Source organism: Cervus elaphus, chromosome 5 (genome assembly GCF_910594005.1).
Source record: "Cervus elaphus chromosome 5, mCerEla1.1, whole genome shotgun sequence".
Lineage (NCBI taxonomy): Eukaryota > Metazoa > Chordata > Mammalia > Artiodactyla > Cervidae > Cervus > Cervus elaphus.
This window is the reverse complement of record NC_057819.1, coordinates 337,720-357,256: the sequence shown is the minus strand read 5'-3', so window position 1 is coordinate 357,256 and position 19,537 is coordinate 337,720. Positions and strand designations below refer to the sequence as shown.

At 61.9% G+C, this 19,537-nt stretch overlaps 1 protein-coding gene across 2 annotated transcripts in view; it reads right to left on the bottom strand.

The window, feature by feature from the left end:
• Positions 1 to 19,537, bottom strand: part of TXNRD2 (thioredoxin reductase 2) — a 29,209-nt gene continuing 9,672 nt past the window's right edge. For both annotated transcript variants that reach the window (XM_043901020.1, XM_043901021.1), the window contains exons 9-18: positions 13,023 to 13,042; positions 12,333 to 12,424; positions 10,983 to 11,157; positions 4,722 to 4,858; positions 3,547 to 3,642; positions 3,267 to 3,359; positions 1,965 to 2,036; positions 1,801 to 1,898; positions 934 to 1,112; positions 1 to 163 (exon numbers count right to left, since the gene is read on the bottom strand). In XM_043901020.1, coding sequence (XP_043756955.1) covers positions 989 to 1,112; positions 1,801 to 1,898; positions 1,965 to 2,036; positions 3,267 to 3,359; positions 3,547 to 3,642; positions 4,722 to 4,858; positions 10,983 to 11,157; positions 12,333 to 12,424; positions 13,023 to 13,042 — 907 coding nt within the window. In that variant the 3' untranslated portion in view covers positions 1 to 163; positions 934 to 988. The remainder of the gene's footprint in view (positions 164 to 933; positions 1,113 to 1,800; positions 1,899 to 1,964; positions 2,037 to 3,266; positions 3,360 to 3,546; positions 3,643 to 4,721; positions 4,859 to 10,982; positions 11,158 to 12,332; positions 12,425 to 13,022; positions 13,043 to 19,537) is intronic.

Genomic DNA, 19,537 nt, shown 5'->3' with positions numbered 1-19,537 from the left:
TTCCGGAAAACAGCCTCTTTATATACGCCAGGTAATGCCAGGGGCTCAGACATGGGCAGCCCGCAGGGGGTTTCCGCACAGGTCCTCATCATCTGGCAGGGTCTGGGGTGTGCGGTGCCGGCCTGGGCCATCCTTGCCGGGCGCTCGGCGTCAGTCCAGTGTCCTGCCCAAGGTGGGGGTCAGTGTGGGGCGGCCCACGTCCCCACACCCACCCACACGGAGGGCCCCTGGGGGGTCGGATGAGCGAGCAGGCGAGGGCGGCCCTGCCCGATCAGGTGGGGCATCGTTGTTAGAAATGCCCTGAGTCGATGAGGCTCCTCAGAGGCTGTCACAGGGCTTTGTGAAGGCACCAGTGTCTGAATGCCCAGGAGAAGCTGGGGCCTGGCCCGCTAACCTTTGGCCTGCGAGCATCTTATGGGCACTCACTGCTCTGTCCACAGCCCCCCGGGGCCCTGGGGACCCCAACCCAGGAGGAGGTGAAGGCCGGGGGAAGCCCCTCCGGCTGACAGGTGGAAAGGCCCGGACCACAGGCACCCTGTTGGCCAGGGGCAAGGAGGGGTTTCCTCAAGAAGAGGCTCAGGACCAATGGCACACCAGGGCTTCCGGCCACCTACCTGGCTGGCTTTGCCAAGCCTAACAGAATGTGACTGTGTGTCCACTTTCTGAGCAAAGGGAGAGGACCTGGTGGCTCCGGGCCGGGCAGGCCGGAGGGAGATCACTGAGTTTCCCCACCCTGTGTCCCTGCCCCACCCCCCAGGATAGGTGCTGTGGGTGCACCTGGCCTCCAGACACCCCTGCTCCTCAGCAGCCCGGCCGGGGTCTGGAGTGGCCTCCCTCCCTTCTCAGCCGTTTCTCCGGGGTCACCTGCAGCTGGAGAGCAGTGGGCGGTGCACCCAGTCCCCCTCAAACACAGGACCGGCCCCGCACGCACACCTGGTCACGGGGGCAGCAGTGGGCCGAGCACCCGGCTGTGGATGGCCGCCTAGCCTCAGCAGCCGGTCACCGTGGGGTCCAGGCCGGAGCGCTTGGTGATGCGGAGCTTGGCCACCTCCTCCGCACAGGTGGGGTGGATGCCTACTGTCCGCATCACCTGCGGGTAGGAGGCCCCACACCTGCACGGCGGGATGGGGGTGGGGGATGAGTTAGTCCAGGGAGGCATGTTTGCCACCGCCCCCCCCTGCTGCCGAGAAGTCTCTGATGGCAGGACTTGGGGGAGGGCCCGGAAGTCAGTCTCCTCACTGCCCTCCAGCCCTGGCCCCCACCCTCTTCTCCAGCCGGCAGCCAGGAACACCTGCCAACTCCACCTCCCACCCGCCTGGCCTGGCCCCCTGCTGCCCCCAGGCGCACACGGCCCTCAGTGAATCCAGCCCACTCCCCTCTGCCCTCCTGCATCTGAAAGCCCTTGCCAGCTGCCCAATCCCTTCACTCCCAGAAACCCAGCCCCGACGGAGTGGCCACAGCACGGGCCCTGGGATCCCGCCGTGCACAGCCTGCAGCCGGGGCTGGCTCTAGAGGACATGTGCCCGCCGGGCGGCCCTCCCAGTACATGCGATACCAAGCTGTTCCCGACCGCCTGGGCACTCATTCTGAGCAGAGAAGACCCATAGGGACCCCTTGGCTGGTCGAGGACCACAAGCCTGTCCTAGAGATGAACATGGCCACGCTTCGGGTGACTGGACCTGCCCCGTCTGGTGGACACTCTCTGAAAACACCACCCCACGGACGAGCGGCCTGAAGCAGCAGACTCAACAGCCGAGCAGCCTGCGAGTGGCCTATCGGCCGACATTCCTACGGACTCACTTGATCCCCAGGGCAAATCCCTGAATAACTTCGCCTGCGTTGGGGCCGAGGAAGTGCAGGCCCAGCACCAGCTGAGGCGGCTCCCGCAGACACACCATCTGAAAGGCACATGGTCAGCGGGGGCGGCGGGGCCTGTGCGCCCAGGCCCCCGGGGGGACGCTCACCTTTATGTAGCACTGAGATGCGTCCCGCTGGGGGACCGTGAACTCCAGTGGCTTATAGAACGCGTGGTAAACCTGGGTGGCAAGACACGGATTCCCGGGTCACTGACTGCAGCACAGCAAACCCCGGGGCCTCCTCGAGCTGGTCAGGCTGTGGGCGCGGTGGGGGAGCCACAACCACCCACTGGGCCTGCAGGCTGTGATCCGGGCTGAGGACAAGGCCCCGCTGGCCTGCAGGCGCCCGCGCCCCTGGGCACAGCAGCCTGTGGACAGACCGTCTCCCAGCAGGCCCGAGACCCTGGTGAACTGCGGCAGTGAGGCAGGCTGCCCTCTGACCTGCCCCAGAGCCCGGGGCTCAGAGCAGGCCCGGGCACCACCCAGGCAGACACTGCCCATACTGGGCGCTGGAGGGAGCCCAGCTGCCTGTCCCGTTTCCCCAGCCCCCAGTGCTCTCCAGGCCCTCACTCCAGCCAGCGGGGGGGCAGCCACGGCCCCCACCAACTGCGGGACAAAGGCTTTCAGCGCCCGAGAAGGGCCGACAGCGTGGTCGGGGCTGCGGCCGCGTAAAAAATGAGCAAGGTGCTCACATGTGCTGCACAGCCATTATTAATTAATGCAGCTTCAGAGAATATTGTTCTAACGAAGACAGAGTTGAAAAGAAAACAAACAAAGGGCATTTGGCCATTCAACATTGTGAAACATAAAACAACATCACGGAATGCCACGGACACATGTCCCAGGGCCCTTGTGATGAATTAAACAAAAATAGCAAATAAAGCACAGTTGATGGAGGACGGGGCAGGCCCTGGAGCCTAGGGCTCCCTCCCAGAGGGAAGCCGGCCGCGCTGGTGGCCTCGTGGGGTCTGGTGCCTCCCGGCCCGCCTGCAAGCTGCTCGGGGCATGCGCTGTGGCCAAAGCAGACCCCAGAGGCACCCGTCTGGTGACCAAGCCCTCCCTCCGGGGTGATGCCCACACTGGGCTGGCAGAGGCCTGTGAGGACCAAAAGTGGGCAGGAGGGCGGTGGGAGAGGCGGCCAGAGGGCAGGAGGAGACTTTCCAGACAGTGGTAGACACGCTCGCCACTGAGGGGGCCGCTGCTCCAAGGCCCCCTGGTCCCTGCCATGCCTGCCGACACCCCCAGCCAGTCGCAGCCATCACGCAGGGCCCCATGCCGCCCTGCTGTGCCTCAGGCCCTGGGAAGCAAGGCTCCAATATTCCTGCTGGCCCTCCGGCCTCTGTGAGGGCAGTCATCATTGGGGTGGGGGCCACACAGGCCTGCATGCTGCCCCCTGGGGCCCAGACTCACCTCCACGTGCTCCTCTCCATGGCGAGCCACGGCCGCCTCCTCTGACAGCCCCACGCAGCCGTACTCCAGGGGGGTGAAGACGGTCGTGGGGACCTGGAGGGCAGGCCCCCATGAGACAGGCCCCCAGGGGCCCAGGGCAAAGATCCCCCAGGGACACCAGGAGTGTCCGGTCACATGTGCATGCTTGCACACACACACACACTCACACACACACAAGCCCCCAGAATGAGCTGCAGCCTTACACAGGCTAGACATGGCTCTGGAGAGCAGAGGCACTCACGTTGTCGTAGTCCATCAGGTCTGAGGTCCGGCCGCTCAGCCGCTGGGCCAGGAGCCTCCCGGCCATGATGGCCGTGGGCGTCAGCTCCGGCCGCCCCTGGAAGCAGGGAGCATGGGTTACTCCAGCTTGGCCCATGGTGGGGGCGCCGCCATCCCAGTGGGGCCTTTGCCTTCCAGAGACCCCCAGATGCGGGCTGCCTCCTGCTCTCGCGTGCTCCCCTCCGTTGCACCCTAGAGAGCTGCCAGTCTCCCTGGAAGAGGGGGTGGGCTGCTATCGAGCCCAGCCATGCCAGCCACGCTGGCCACACCAGCGGCACCTCCCACATGCACCAGGGGTTTCTCTCAGGGCCCTGCTTCATGCCAGTGCTCTTGGAGAGCGTTCCCACAGCAAAGCCCAAGCGAGACCCGCTGCCATTCACTAGTTCCCATTGACTGGGGTTTGGGCTAAGACAGGCCCAAGGAGCACCCGAGGGCCCCGACATGCAGCTGGTCTGGCACGCCAAACCCAAGACAGAGCCTGGATTGGACCGCGTTCCTTGGAGGCCCCTGCCCCAGGTGTCCTGCCAGGGAGCAGAGCTGGCACAGCCCCGTGTCCCCACGCGTGTCAGCTTGAGACTAGGGGCTAATCCCCCACAGCAGCAGGAAACGCCGATGTCCGACATTCTGGAAATGACAGGGATTGGCAATGGGAGAGCACCCCACCTGCCTGACCAATGCACACGTGGCCCACACAGCACACATGTCTCCCCGGACCACAGCCGAACCCTGGGGGTGAACACTTCTGACTGCTCAGAGTGACTTTAGTCGTGACTGTTTTAATTAATGGTCTTCCCAGGTGGCTCAGCGGTAAAGAACCTGCCTGCCAATGCAGGAGATGTAGGAGATACAGGTTTAGTCCCCAGGTCAGGAAGATCTGGAGGAGAAAGTGGCAACCCACTCCAGTATTCTTGCCTGGGGAATCCAATGGACAGAGGAACCTGGCGGGCTGCAGCCCATGGGGTCACAAAGAGTTGGACACGGCTTAGCAACTGGGCACACACGCACGTTTTAATTAACACACAGCACTGCCTAAGCAGCCAGGTCCCAGGGCAGCGAGCATGCGTGAGCCTCGTCCACAGCGTGGGCTGACAAGGGGCCAGGGTCAGAGGGACAAGGAGCAGTGGGTGCTGGCCGTACCTCTGCCACGTCGCCGATGGCGTAGATGTGGGGGACAGAGGTGGCTTCCTGGGCATCAACAAGGATCTTCCCAGTGACGGGGTTCGTACGGACACCAGCCTTCTCCAAATTCAGACTTGAGGTTTCTGGAACTCTGCCTGAAGGACACAGAGCAAGGCGGAAGGTTTCCATTAGATTCCGGGTTTATTTAAAACCCTTCTCAGAACGTCCACTTAGAATTGGTAAGACATCAAGCACTGACAGTGCCAAGGGCCTCAAACATGTGCACACGCATGCATGTGCGTGCACACCTGCACACACATGTACATGTGCACACATGCAAATGCATACGTGTTGCACAAGCGCACTGTGCATATGCACGCACTTGTGTACATACATGCAATGTGCACACAGTATGCACATGCATATATGCAGTGTGTACACACGCTGTTTATGTACACACGCATGAGTAGTACATGCACACATACACGTCTGTGCACACACGCACACACATCTGCACAGAAAATGAAAGGACAGTGCAAGAACAGGAGGAAGTGGGGCAGATATGCAAAGTCAGGAATGAGAAACCCTAAACACAGCGTATGATACAATTTTGGTTTTTTAAATTATACAGAGTTAATAGTCATACATATTAAAAAATCAAGCGTGGGAAAAAAATCCCTGTAACTGGTGAACAACCAGAAACAAAGGGACTTATTGGTTTTTTTGTCTAAGTTACTTTTTATTTTCAAAAATATTTACTTATTTGGCTACACCAGGCCTTCTTTGTGGTACGTGGGGTATTTAGTTATGGCACGCAACATCTCGGTTGTGGCACGTGGGATTTAGTTCCTTGACCAGGGATTGAACCTGTCTCCCCTGCATTGGCAGGTGGATGCTCAACCATTGGACTACCAGCGAAGTCCACAAAGTGGCCTGTGGTAACAGATAACTTGCTCAGGAGACCCTGGGGGCCCACCCTGGAACTGCACCTCCGCGGGTCACGTCTCAGCAAATGAGACGCTAACAGGTCCTACGTGTCACTCCAAGAGGACGTTCAAGCCCCATAATGCTGACTTTGTGCTAGAGAGCCATGATTTCTTTCGAAAGTGCCTGGCTCTGACAACAGAAATGGTATAGAAGCAGCAGCCAAGTGCATGCCACATGCCCCCAGCCCCAGACCGGACCCCTAAGCCCCTCCCCACTGGCGGGGCTGCGTTCCAAGGGCCAGGGACCCCAGGTCATGTGGTGGAGCCATGCAGGCGAAGGATCAGCTCGGCTACACACATGGCCCAACGGGGCCACACAGCTTCCGAGGAATCGGCCGAGTCGGAAAGTCAGAAGTTCCGGCAAGTCGGAAACTCCAGCCCGTCCCTGCATGCACCCCTCGGTGGGGGCGTTTCAGGGGCCCTCAGGTGGTCTCCCTGGACCAGGGCACCCCCCCGACACTCCTCCTGGGGCCCCTGCCCTCTACCTGCCAGGTCACCCCACCTGCCACAAGGCTATGTGTGCAGGACAGGCGGTGCCTCATGTCCCCAGCCCCTGGCAGGGACGTCGCCCCGATGCCCGAGGAGGGTGAGCCAACCCAGAGAAGGCAGACGGTGCGCACAACCATGTCCTGCCCAGGGTCCAGGGCCGGCCCCCATCCTGGTGGGCCGTCAGCTTGTGGACACCGCCCTTGGATAGAGGCTGGGAGGGGGTGCTGCTGGGTGGACACCCCACCACTGCCAGCCCATGTGCTCACAGCCCGGGGCCTCGTTCAGACGACAAGGCCTCTTCGAGTGGGGGTGGTGGTGGGCGCCCCGTCTTCCCGGGGCCAGACGGGGGATCTGGCGGCGGGAGGCTCGGCTTCAAAGGCACAGATCCCACGGCTCCCAGGGCTCAGGCCCCCGGGGTCGGCAGGGGCTGGTGGAGCCGGGGAGGGGAGCCTTAAGTCTCCAGCTGCTCTCCCCGCGGGAAGTCAAAACACAGGCTCAGCTAAACCTCCTTCTCAGCGATGGCTCCGGCTCGGCCCCAGGGATCAGGGGCTGAGGGCTGGCGCCCTTCACACTAGACCAGACATGGGCCCCACGAGGCCGGGAGGGCCCCGCCTCTGACCACACGGATGCTGGCGCTCCAGCCCTGATGGAAGCCCATGAGCCTGCAGAGTGCGATGTGTCACCTGCAAACATCCTGCCCTGGGCCTGGGGGCCCAGCGGGCACCTGGGAGGGGGTTGGACCGTGCTCCAGCAAGGAAGAAGTGGGCCCCCTGGGCGGGTGGGGGGCCGTGTGCTGGCGGGGGGGGCGCCAGTACTGCAGGCAGGGGCTCCTAGGTCAGCCCCGGGTTTCTTCCCAGGTCCTGGGCCCTGAGCCTCCCGGCGACATTGGGCCAGGCCGACGAGCTGCAGGCAAGGCGGGCAGCGCCCAGGCCAGGCGCTCTGATGCAGCCATGCCGCCCCCAGCTCACCCTGCACCCCGGCCCGGCTGGTCGCAGGAGGTCAACAGCGCTTCTTCCTGGGCCTGTGGTAACCATGGTAACTGCACACCTTGCAGAGGCTAGCAAACCACATCTCAGGTCCCCGAGGATACAGAGATAAGGTTGAAGGCAGAAGCAGGAGACGGTGGCCATGCTGGCCCCCACAGTCCATCTCAAAGCCAGGATTTTATAGGCCGCACTGCCTATGTGAGCTGGGAAAGCACGTGGAACGTGTGAGCCAGGCCTCGGGTTCAGAGAATAAGCGGCTGGACACCGCTGGGCAGCAGTGTAAGACGCACGGGCCCACGCGGCAGGCTTCCAGGGCCAACAGCAGAGGAAGGGAGGCCCTAGACAGGGGTCAGGCAGGGTGGACAGGCCCCGGCCTCCACCACACTGCCGTGTGCTCTAAGCCGGGAGTCACACTCCCCGTCCAACTGGCCCGGAGCCCCAGAGGCAGGCAGAGGTGGAAAACGGTGGGGCAGCTCAAAGGCCCACTCAGACTGGGCTGGGCTTGAATGGCAGCGGTCACGCTGTCCTCCACAGCCTCTCCAAGGGCAAGCAGTCCTCCCCAGTGACGGCTCACACGGCGCCCTGTCTAGCCTGCGGGCCACCCACTCCTCGCCCCCCGTGGGGTTGGCAGCTGGTCCCTGGGGGAGGCCTTTCCAGGCGGGTGGCCCCCTCCCTCTGCGCTCTGCTCCTTGTCAGGGTGGGGGGCTGGCAATGTTCAACGTGCGCTTCTTCAATGATTCATAAAACGCAGTGTCCTTTGGCCACGTGTTAGTGAGCTGGGCTTCCTCCTGAGGATCACCGATCCGGCCCTTTTCATCCGTTTGTATGATCCTGAGAGCGTCTTTCTTAGGACATGTGTGACTTGCTGCCGCGGTTACAATCGACGAGGGCGCTGAGACTCCAGTCACACACCCTGCCTTGGGGCTGCCCCTCCCCTGCTGGCCAGAGTTCCTCAGGGGACCGTATGACCCTCACAGCTAGGATGGCCCCCATCCAGCGCTGACCACCCAGGACAGAGCTCTTGGTGGGCTGGGCCAGGCCAGCCTCCCCTGGTGGTGCTGGGGGAACCACCTGCTGGCCGTTGCCACCTGCTTCGTGCACCCGGGGACACAGAGGAGCAGACACGCCCCGTCACAGGAAGACGGGCCTCCCTGCAATTTCATGCCTCCCTGGAGCACACGTGCTGATGTGCAGGGGATCGCGTAACGAGGGCAGATTCAGGGCCGGCAGGAGCCTGACAGGTGAGCGCGGGCTGCAGTCGGACAGACCCGGGAGGCCGCACGGGCAGGCCCGGGTGCGGCGCTGGGAGGCTGGGCAGGGGCCCAGGCTGGGGGCCTGGTCAGGCAGCAGTGGGGCCCCTGCCTGGAAGAACGAGCCACACTCAGGTGTCCTGCAGCTGCAGCAGGACGCAGTTCCAGGGGCAGGCCGGGTGGCTCAGACCACCAGCACCTCCGCGGCCTCCAGGTGGCGGCCTTAGATGGAGGGGCCCTGGCCGCAGCCACAACCTCAGACCCCCGGGCCCGGCACAGTCTCCTCGGGCCCGCCTTCATCCCAGGCTGTGGTCCATGTGTGCACCAGCGTGGGGACGGCGCTCAGAGTAGCTTCAGGCCTTCAGGATGGGGGTCGGCCAGAGTGGGGAGGCTGGGACCCACGGGCTTGCTTCCCCCCACACTAGAGGCGCCCATGTGACACAGGTGAATGGCAACAGCCTGCTGCAAAGGAAACGCCTGAAGAAAAAGCGCCAGCTTCAGGGGCTGACTGCCCACGGCACCCCGCTGCTTCTGCCCATGGGTGAGGCTCCTGTGGCCCGAGCCTTCGTCTACCCTGGACGTGGAGCCCTGCCTGGAGGCGGTCGATTCTGGGGCGGGGGGGGGATGCTGGGGACTGTTTTGGCTCCAGGTTTTTCCGAGGCCAAGGCACTCAGACCATTCTTAAAAACAAGAGGAAGTCACAGCGAAGCCAAGGGTCCCTGCTCAGAGGTGTCCACAGGGCTCACCAGTCCTGCTCCGCGCACTGTCCCCTCCCCAGCCGGGATCCAGGCCACAAGTGGTTAACTGCGGCGCCCGAGCCTGTGGGGCGGGCTGACTGTCTTCACTCAGCACAGTAATCGGCGCATCTGCAGACAGGAAATCCTCCTCCCCAGCTCCCGGCCTGTTATCTAAGACACCTGGTGTGAGCGGGTGATTCACAGACAAACAATGAGCCGGCCCCCTGCACAGCAATTAACTGCTTTAGCTGCTAATGTGCTTAATCCTCCGCGTGGGGATCAAGGCCACACCGCGGAAGAGGCTGGCAGGCTGCAGGCCAGGCCCACGCTGGGCATCCGCGGGTGTCCACGGGCACGAGCCGCAGCCCGCCCGTCTCATCCGCGACACGTCGGGTCCAGTGGTCCGCGACACGTCGGGTCCAGTGGGCGCCCGGGCGGACCAGGGTCTGCCAGCTCCTGGTGGGCATGGTGTTTGAACCCCCGGGACCACCCTTTATCACACGCCGAAGTAATGCCCGGTTCCAGGCTCTCCAGGTAAAGGGCAGGGAATGTTCCGGTTGCTGAAACGGGACGAGGCTCCTGGATGTTTACAAAACCCGCCATGAGCTGCGCCCCGCCAGCACTTGCCCGCGGCCGGGAGGCGTGCCGGGAACCGCCGCAGCGCTTTGGGAAGCAAGGTCAGAGGCCAAGGACTGTGAAAAGCCCCCACCCCCAGCATCAATCACACCAGCAGACTGTCTGGAGGACGCTCGTTTTGAAAATACAGAAAACAAAACGGACTCCTGGTGGGGGAGGGCTCCCAGGGCCTCGCGTGCAGCCCACCAGGGCCATCTGGATGCGGGGAGGACCCCGAGGGCCCGGGGGTGCAGGCAAGGGGCCAGAGGCGAGGGGCCAGGCAGGAGGGGGGTGGCCACCTCGGCCTTTAGAACCGAGCTTAAAACGACGGCCGTCAGTTTGCCTCTCCGGGTCTGAACACTTCGACGATCCTTCACAGTGTTCATCAGAACAAACCCCCTTTAGGTCTACTCTCACGATTTGATCAAGAACATTTCCTCTGGTAATTTAGCGAATCTTGGCCAAGAGTTCGCTCTGGGGCGTCTCAGATCTTTGCCTCATTCCTAAAACCTGCTCACGTCAAGCTTCCACGGCCTGGCGCCGACTGCTCCGGGGTTTATTTCATTTTCTGATTTCCACCCATTCTCAGCATTTCAGAAACAGCAGGCTTCTCAGAAGTGCACCCCCACCCCAGCCCCACCTCGGGGCACGTGGGGACCCGGGCAGCCTGGGTGGACAAGCGCGGGGGACAGGCCCTCTGAGGGCTCGGTGGAAACGTCAAGAGCTGAGGAGCCGGATGTGGGGTCTGATGGGCAGAGACTCAGAAGACAGGCCCGGCGGGTAGGGGCATGAGAGGCCCGTGGGCTGGAAACACAGAGGGAAGACCCTGACTGTCTCTAGGTCTAACGTGCACATGGATGGGTTGGGAAAACAAGTTCCAAACGCTCAGGCCACAGGCCCCAGGGCAGGACAGCGTCCAGGGAGGTGGGCCCAGCGCCCTCTGTTGGGGCAGGCCCACCTCCCACGGTTCTGGGCTCCGGGCTGTGCCCCCAGGACCCTCGCCCCTCCAGGCTGGCCATCCTCGGCCCTGCAGGGGCCCCCACGCCCTCCGCAGGGGCAGCCAGCTGCAGAAGGCGCCAAACCTGGGAGTGTGTCCCACACGGTCACCCGTGAGCTCTCTGCGTCGCCACCCGGGGGGGTGCGAGGGACTGGGAGGGGCCCAGACGCCCCATGGCCAGGAAGGGGCGCCTGGGCCCCGTGGCATGCACATCCTCACCTATGGCCCAGAGCACTGTGTCAAAGGTGCCCACGTCCTTCCTGTCCGAGGCGAGGTCCACCCAGGTGACGCGGAGCTGCCGGTCTGGGAGCTTTTCCACCCTCTCGGGGGCACAGCCCCGCAGGACCCGGGTGCCGTGGCCGGCCATGTGCTCGGTGACCAGTGAAGCCATTTGCTGCAGAGGGTGGAGAGGGTGCGGGGTGAGGGCCCGGTGCTGGGGGAAGGGTCAGCGCCGGGGCCGCAGGAAGGACCTGCCCGAGTGGGCTGTCCGGGGGCGGGGGTGGGCCTCACGCCCCACTCTGGGGACCCTGCTCTCTGCAGAGCTGACAACTAAGTCAGCAGAGCTTCTGGCACCCTCCACCCCCACAAGTCTGTGGGCCCAGGCCCTTGGCTGGGGTGTGTGACCTCTGGACACTTCTTAGATGTTAATGAACCAAGTCTTCTCTAAAGGGGCTGAGACCCGCCCCCGCCCCCCCCACCCCTGGCTCTGTCTGCCAGGTCCTGCCAGGCGCGGCGGCCGGGTAGCTGGGAGCAGACATGGGCACCTCTCTGCCCCTCTTCTCATCCCTCCGGGCCTGTGTCTCTCAGGCCCTCTCTGCCTGTGTCCAGCCCGAGGCTCGAGGCCGTCCCTGGACGTGTGTGCCAGAGGTGGGCGCTCGGGCACGTCTGTCCAAGGGGTGACAGGACCTCGGGGGGTGCATCGCCCCGGAGCCCACCGCTGTGCAGACACCTGGTGTTCTGACAGTGACAACACAGACCTGGGCTTTAAAGCGACATCTCCTCGGAGGGACTGTGGCTTAAAAAGAAACTACACGTGCTCATCACGTGGGCACGTCCATCGTCAGCAAGGGTGCCCATGCTCCGGGGCTGGGAGGCCATGAGGCCGCCTGCGTGGCGGATGGGGAGGCGGTGGGGACGTAGGGGCCAGCTCAGCGTCCTGTCCGTCCCATCTATGGTGGCCAGGCTGCTGTCACCCACGACGGTCACCCAGGGCCTTGCTCCCCGCCACGCTGGCCCTGGAGAGACACGCCCCTCAGGCCCCAGGGGCTCAGCAAGGCAGCTGAGACGGCCCGGCTGCCCATGCTCACCGGCTGCTGCCCTCCCAGCTGGGGACGGGCCGCTGTGCCCGCCCTGCACCCCGGTACCTGCTGTGGCCGCCACATGCTAACCCTTGCTGCCTCCCGCCAGCAGGCGTTTATGAGGCCAACAGTCTCCTCACTCAACTAGAGGGCCGGTTACTAAAGACTGAGACCTCGCTCCCAGCCCACACTTGCCCCTGCCTGGGCAGTGGGGTGGGCGAGCCCTCTCGCGACAGCAGGGGCCCGGGTGGGGGGGCCGACCCGGCGTTACCTGATCGAAGGCCCGGAGGGGCACGCTGCGTATCATGACGGTGGTATCCAAGCCGAGCCCAGTGAGGAAGCCTGCACACTCCAGGGCTACGTCTGCCAGGCGGCTAAGGAACGCTAACGACGGCAACGTCGGGGCCAGGCAGCAAGACCCCCGCGCCCTGCCAGAAGCCCACACCCCACCCATCCCCACCAGCCCAGAGGAGGCTCTGACCCGGCACCCATCTCAGATGCACGTCGAGGGCCAGGCGGGGGCTCCGCGCACGGGCACCTTCCATGCCCCCTGGAGGTTCACCCCGGGCCACGTGGGGACGGTCGGGAGGCGGCGCCCGGACCTCATGTCTCTGTCTCCCCTGGAGTCGCCCCTCCTGGCCCCTCCCTGGCCCCCCATCTTACTGCTCCGTCTGAAGGAACTAGCCAGAGCAGGGCTGGTCTCCAGGGAGGACCACCTGCCTCACGGCTGTGTCCAGCTGCCCGGCCAGTGAGCGGCTTGGGAAGAGCCTCCAGGAAGCCCCAGACTCAGAGGTCAACCTCAGAGTGTCCCCTGAGCACAGAGGACAGAGCAGGCCTTTACAGGTCACAGGGGGCAACCGCCATGGGAGGGGCAAGGGCAGGGGCCGGGCCCGAGCATCCGCTCTCAGGATGGCGAGCAGAGCTGTCCGTCTGTCCATCACCCGCATGCAGCAAAGGATACAGCTGGCTCCGACCACCAACCTGTTGGAGGGACAGACAGAGAGACACGTGGGTCACAGGGGCCGCCAGCCGCGAGCAGCCCCTGGGGCTCCAAGGGCCAGGCCTCGTGCGGGCGCCCGGCAGCTGATGCAGCACTACCGCCGGGTCACTGCCGCGAACTGTCCAACAGGCTGTCCCGAGGGACGACACGCCCTCCCCAGGGCTCCTGCCACAGTGAAAACCAGCCACCAGATTGGGAAACTGCCTGGTGGCGAGGAAGGGACCAGTGGGTCCGGGGACGGGCCCACAGGCAGGACTGCCATGGACCAAACCCAGGCGTTGCAAGCTTCTCCTTGACTCCTGAGTGCCTTCTGCCGAGGGTCCCACTGGACCCCTGATGCCAGGCTGCAGACAACCAGGGAGGTGCCGGACATGGGCAGAACGCTCCGGGGCCACGGAGGCCAGGTAGAGGACCCACGCCTGCCTGCCCCGCGTCCCCGCACACAGAGGCTGGGAGAGTCAGCACGGGCAGCAGGGAGGGGCCACGGGACCCAGCAGACCTCTTCTGTTACACACCCTGCGTGCACACACAGCTGAACATATGTAAACACATGCACACACACCTGAACATACGTGCACACACACGCTTGCACATGTGCACAGAGCTGAACCTGAGCACAGACTCCCCGCCCAGGTAGCGTGTGGGTGGGCTTGTCAGATCACCCTCAGCCTTTGAAGGAGAAGAGGTGACGTGGGGGTGGATCAGCAGATGTCAGCTTGATCCCGGCAGGTACTAATGATATAATTCCATTTCAAACAGACGCTCGTCCTGGGAGGACTGCCGCTGGCGCCCTGCGGGGAGCTGTTGGCACCCAGCTTCCTCGGGATGGGTCGGGGCTGGGGGCGTCCATGTGGGTGAGTGGGGAGAGCTCGGCATGTGCACACGCAGGCACGCGCACACGGGGCGCACACGCAGGCACACGCACACGGGGCGCACACGCAGGCATGCGCACACGTCCGCGTGTGGGTACACACAACACAAGATGGCCTGCACTCCCTCCGTCTGGATGTGAACAGGGAAGGGACAAGCCTTCCTTCAAGACAGAAACTGTGAGGCTTGGGCTGCCTTGAACATGCTGCCCCAACACGAGAACCAATGAAGGGCATGCGTGCGGACCTCATGGTGGTGGCCTGTGCCCCTGCCAGGGTGCCCACAGCTTGGGCGACTGAGCTGTGCAGGCTTGGGGAGCCCGCTGACCACCCGCCGCACAGTCCCGCTGTCCGAGTCTTCCTGCTTCCGCAGAGCAGACTCTGGTGGGGGGTCTGCAGCCTGAAGCCCCAGCCCAGCTCCAGGCAGAGCAGCAGCGTGGTCTCCTGATTTTGGCAAAGGCGTTTTTGCTTCCGCAGCCCCTGAGCATGCCCCCAAGCCCTGGGTGTCCCACTCCCCCCTCAAGGTCACGGGGCCCCACCCTCAGGCTGCTGGCTCCAAGCCGCCAACAGTGGGCGCACCAGGAGGGCACGTCCTTGACCAAGCACAAGTGGGCGAAACCTCCCAGGGGGCGGGAGTGTGCTGGCGCCCACGGTCACCTTGGTCTCCTCAACGGAGTTGCTTTTCACTTCACCCCGGCCCCAGTTCATCAAATAAGCAATTCATTATCAAACAACAATTATCTGAAAAAGGCAGGATCCAAGGTCTTAGCCAGAGAACTCCCTTCAGACAGACTCGATGAGAAAACACTCAAACCAGGGCTGGACCCCAGCGTTGGGGGCCGGCGGGCGCCGCGCTCCTGTTGGTGGGTCTGAGCTGCGTGTGGGCTTTGCCGGCCCCTGAGCAGACCCTGGCCTGGGTGGGGGGCAGGCCCTGGGGGCGGGGCCCCGCGGCTGCGTGTGTGTTCAGGAAGCCCCCCCCCCCCCGCGCCCCCCAGTGCCGCCAACACAGCACGCCGAGGTGTAGCTGCCACAGGATTACCCATCTCGGGCTGGCCGCCGCCTCGCGTCTGGAGGCAGAGGAAGTGGCAACAAAGCCCTCCCCAGGTGTGAAGCCCCGGCTTAGGGAGCTCTCCACCTGCCTCTCGGGTCTGAAGGCCCCAGTCCGCTCCCGGCGGGGCAGGGAGCATCCACACCGCGCGAGGGGCCTGTGGCCACCCCGCCGGCGCAGGCAATGCTGGGGCCCTGCAGGCAGGCGCCCCGGGAGCAGCTGGACGTGGGCTGTCCAGAGGGCGCCCAGACCCCTGGGGCAAAGCAGGTGGGTCACCCGCGGAGGCTGTTGGCCGCCCTGTCTCACGCAGGTGACCCTGAAGATGGTGCACACAGGGAGGAGGGCGGACAGCCCCGGAGCCCACAGGCCGTGGGGAGCTGGCCAGTGGAGGCCCCGCAGCTGCAGGCCGAGGCAAGCCTGGGCACGCTGGGCACCCTGCGGGCAGGCTGGCCTCCTGGATAGGCCCTGGGGCAGAGCCTGCCCAGCTTCGAAAGGCCTCCAGGGCGGGGGCAGCCCTCGGGCCCATATTCATTTCAGCTCTGTTTTAAAGGCAAGTTAAAATAAACACCAGGAATATTTATAAGGCAAATAAATCTGGTAGAAACAGCCCCTCAGAGTGTGAGCCGAGGCCCCCAGCCCGGCCAGAGCTGATAAAATACAGAAATGCTACTGTCGGCCCTCGGGCTTATTTTGACTGCGCACAGGAATGTAACGAGTAAACACTGCCTCCCGTATCACACTGTTACAACTTGCATTCACAGCTCGGCACAAAAGCTGCGTTTCACAGAAGCATCGTTCGGGGATGTATCTCCAGCTTAATTTTTTTAAAAAAACCATTTCCTCACATAAATCATGCTCAGAACGGAATGGGTGACTGATACGTTGCAAACACTTTTTTTCCTTAAACAATAACATACCTAGATTCCTTCTAAACGAAAGAGCTAAGAAAAAAAAAAGTCTTCTAAATGTTTTTTTTTTTTTTTTCCTGAAGAAAATAAACACTTTCCTGACCCCGATATCTGGGGCTGTCTTCCCCGGCCGCGCATGCTGTGGCCCCGGCACATGGTCAGCAGGGCGGCCGCGCGGGGCCGTGTGCCCGGACCTTGCTGTACCGCAGCCGCTGCGGGCCGTGGGCAGTGAGGACCAGCAGACAGCAGCCCCTCTTGGCGGCTGGACTCGGCATTCAAAAGGCAATGCGGAAATAACAAATGAAAGAAGACAGGACACACAGGAACGAAGTCAATGAAAGCCCGAGATTCAGAAAGCACTGGCGCTGGCAGTGGGCAGACACGACCGAGCCGCAGCAGCGGCCTCGGCCAGGACACAGGCCCTGAGCTGCGAGCCAGCGTCCAGGCGGCTGTGCCGTGAAGGCCGCCAGCACCACGGTCTCCACGGCCCCCCGCAGAGACGCTGGGGAAGCGCCTGCGTCACCCCCAGAAACCAACGCCCAAGAAAATGATGCGGGTCCAAAGCCTGGCGGATGGGACAGTGAATCAGGGCCAGAGTGGGACAGGGCCCCATTCGGAGGAGTTTCCAGGCCGACGGCAGGCGCTCGTGGTGGGTGCCTGGGGCCCCATCTTCACGCAGACGAGCTGCAGACGCCCACCAAGGCCCTGGGACCCACAGGAAATCCAGGGCTTTTGTCAAAAACCATCTTGCTGGGTGGGGGGAGGCTCTCCTGAACATGCAATAAATCTAACAGCAATTAAGCGTAAAAGAGCCTAAGCCACACTTAAAAAACCCAAAACACTGGTTCCTTACTGGAGTTAAAAGACATGACAAGCCGACAAAATCTGCCATTGTAAACAACACGAGATTTTAGCTCTGACAGCAAAGCTGTGGGCAGATAAGAGAGAGGAGAGGCAGAGGGCAGTCCCAGGGCAGCGCAGCCCTGCTCACAGCCACACGCTTACAGACACACAAACACACACGCTCACAGACACACGCTCACAGCCATTCAGACACACATGCTCACAGCCACACACTCACAGCCACTCAGACACACACGCTCACAGCCACACGCTCACAGACACACACGCTCACAGACACACATGCTCACAGTCACACGCTCATAGCTACACACAGACACTCACACTCACAGACACAGACACACACACTCACACACGCTCACAGCCACATGCTCAGTCACTCAGACACATGCTCATAGCCACACGCTCACAGCCACTCAGACACACACGCTCACAGACACACACGCTTACAGCCACACACACACATGCTCACAGACACACACAGACACACACGCTCACAGTAACTCAGACACACATGCTCACAGCCACATGCTCACAGACACACACAGACACACACGCTCACAGACACATGCTCACAGACACACACAGACACACATGCTCACAGACACACACAGACATGCTCACACACACACACATGCTCAGTCACTCAGACACACGCTGTCACACATGCTTACACACGCTCACAGCCACACGCTCAGTCACTCAGACACACATGCTCACAGCCACACGCTCACAGACACTCAGACACACATGCTCACAGACACACACACACACGCTCACAGACACACACACTCACAGACACACGCTCACACTGACACACGCTCTCACACACGCTCACAGACACACAGACTCACAGACACACGCTCACAGACATGCTCACAGATACACACTCACAGACACTCAGACACACATGCTCACAGCCACACGCTCACAGCCACACACAGACACACACGCTCACAGACACATGCTCACAGTCACTCAGACACACACGCTCACAACCACATGCTCACAGCCACATGCTCACAGACACACACGCTCACAGCCACTCACACACTCACAGCCACTCAGACATATGCTCACAGACACAGACACACACGCTCACAGCCAGACACACACGCTCACACTCAGACAGACATGCTCACAGCCACACGCTCATAGCCACACACAGACACACACGCTCACAGACACACACAGACACACACGCTCACAGCCACATGCTCACAGTCACTCAGACACACACGCTCACAGACACACACGCTCACAGCCACTCAGACACAAACTCACAGCCACTCAGACACACATGCTCACAGACACACACTCATAGCCACACATGCTCACACACGCTCACAGCCACACACAGACACACACGCTCACAGACACTCAAACACGCTCACAGCCACTCAGACACATATGCTCACAGACACACACAGACACACATGCTCACAGCCACTCAGACACACATGCTCACAGTCACTCGGACACACACACTCATAGCCACTCAGACACACATGCTCACAGCCACACACGCTCACAGCCACACATGCTCACAGTCACTCAGACACACGTGCTCACAGCCACTCGGACACACATGCTCACAGCCACACGCTCAAAGACACACACAGACACACGCTCACAGCCACACATGCTCACAGCCACTCAGACACACACGCTCACACACATGCTCACAGCCACTCAGACACACATGCTCACAGCCACACATGCTCACAGACATGCTCACAGCCACACACATACTCAGACACACACGCTCACAGCCCCACACACTCACAGCCACTCACAGACACACATACTCACAGCCACACACATACTCAGAGCCACACACGCTCACAGCCACACATGCTCACAGCCACACGCTCACACACACATACAGACACACACGCTCAGACACATATACTCAGACACACACGCTCACAGCCACACATGCTCACAGCCACACACGCTCACAGCCACACGCTCATAGCCAGACACACACACTCACAGGCACACATGCTCACAGGCACACATGCTCAGACACACACATACTCACAGACACACACAGACACACACTCACAGCCACACATGCTCACAGCCACTCACAGACACATACTCACAGCTATACACGCTCACAACCACACATGTACTCATAGCCACACACGCTCACAGCCACATGCTCACAGACACACACATACAGACACACACGCTCAGACACACGCATACTCAGACACACACACTCACAGCCACACACGCTCAGAGACATACACACACTCACAGCCACACATATACTCACAGCCACACACGCTCACAGCCACACATGCTCACAGACACGCTCACAGCCACACATGCTCGCAGCCACACAGGCTCACAGACACACATGCTCACAGCCACACACACTCACAGCCACACATGCTTACAGACACACATTCTCACAGCCACACATGCTCACAGACACACATGCTTACAGACACACACGCTCAGATACACACGCTCACAGACACACACACTCACAGACACATGCTCACAGACACACATGCTCACAGTCACACACTGACACACATGCTTACACACATTTACACAGATACACATGCTCTCAGACACACACACACAGATATACAAACTTACACAGATGCTCACTGACACACTTGCACAGACACACATACTTACAGAGATACATTCACAGACACACGCTCACACACACACACTCGCACACTTCAGACACACATACTCACACTCACACAGCATGCTCAGATATACTCTCATAGGCACACACACACTCATGCTCATAGACACACAGGC